Source organism: Fulmarus glacialis, unplaced genomic scaffold, assembly GCF_000690835.1.
Source record: "Fulmarus glacialis isolate BGI_N327 unplaced genomic scaffold, ASM69083v1 scaffold112, whole genome shotgun sequence".
NCBI classification, from domain to species: Eukaryota; Metazoa; Chordata; class Aves; order Procellariiformes; family Procellariidae; genus Fulmarus; species Fulmarus glacialis.
In genome coordinates this window covers 7526-7819 of record NW_009195681.1, presented here as the reverse complement: position 1 = coordinate 7819, position 294 = coordinate 7526, and the positions used below count along the sequence as shown (strand labels likewise).

General features: G+C 64.3%; 1 protein-coding gene across 1 annotated transcript in view; it reads right to left on the bottom strand.

Annotated features, from left to right (window-relative positions):
• The window catches only part of LOC104084345 (embryonic polyadenylate-binding protein-like), an 11268-nt gene that overhangs the window by 4544 nt on the left and 6430 nt on the right, over window positions 1-294 (bottom strand). The window contains 1 exon segment of the mRNA XM_009588148.1: window positions 210-287. Coding sequence (XP_009586443.1) covers window positions 210-287 — 78 coding nt within the window.

Genomic DNA, 294 nt, shown 5'->3' with positions numbered 1-294 from the left:
AGAAACCGCGGGAGCACCTCACCTCTGAGGTGAACCCTAACGTCTCATCCCGCGGTGCCCATCACCATGGCCCTGCACCAAACCCCCGCACACTTCTCCAGGCAACGGCCCCCCATGGTTACAGGCTTTGTGCTGCTTTTAGAGACCCTCAGTCCCTAACCCAGCCCCACTCACACCGAGAGCCCCCGGGGAGAGGCAGGCTGACTCACGGGGAGGCCGGGAGGGCTGCGCACTCCAGCGAGTGGCAGGACGGACTGGGACAACTGGGCTGGGGCTGTAGAAGGTAGCTCTGGT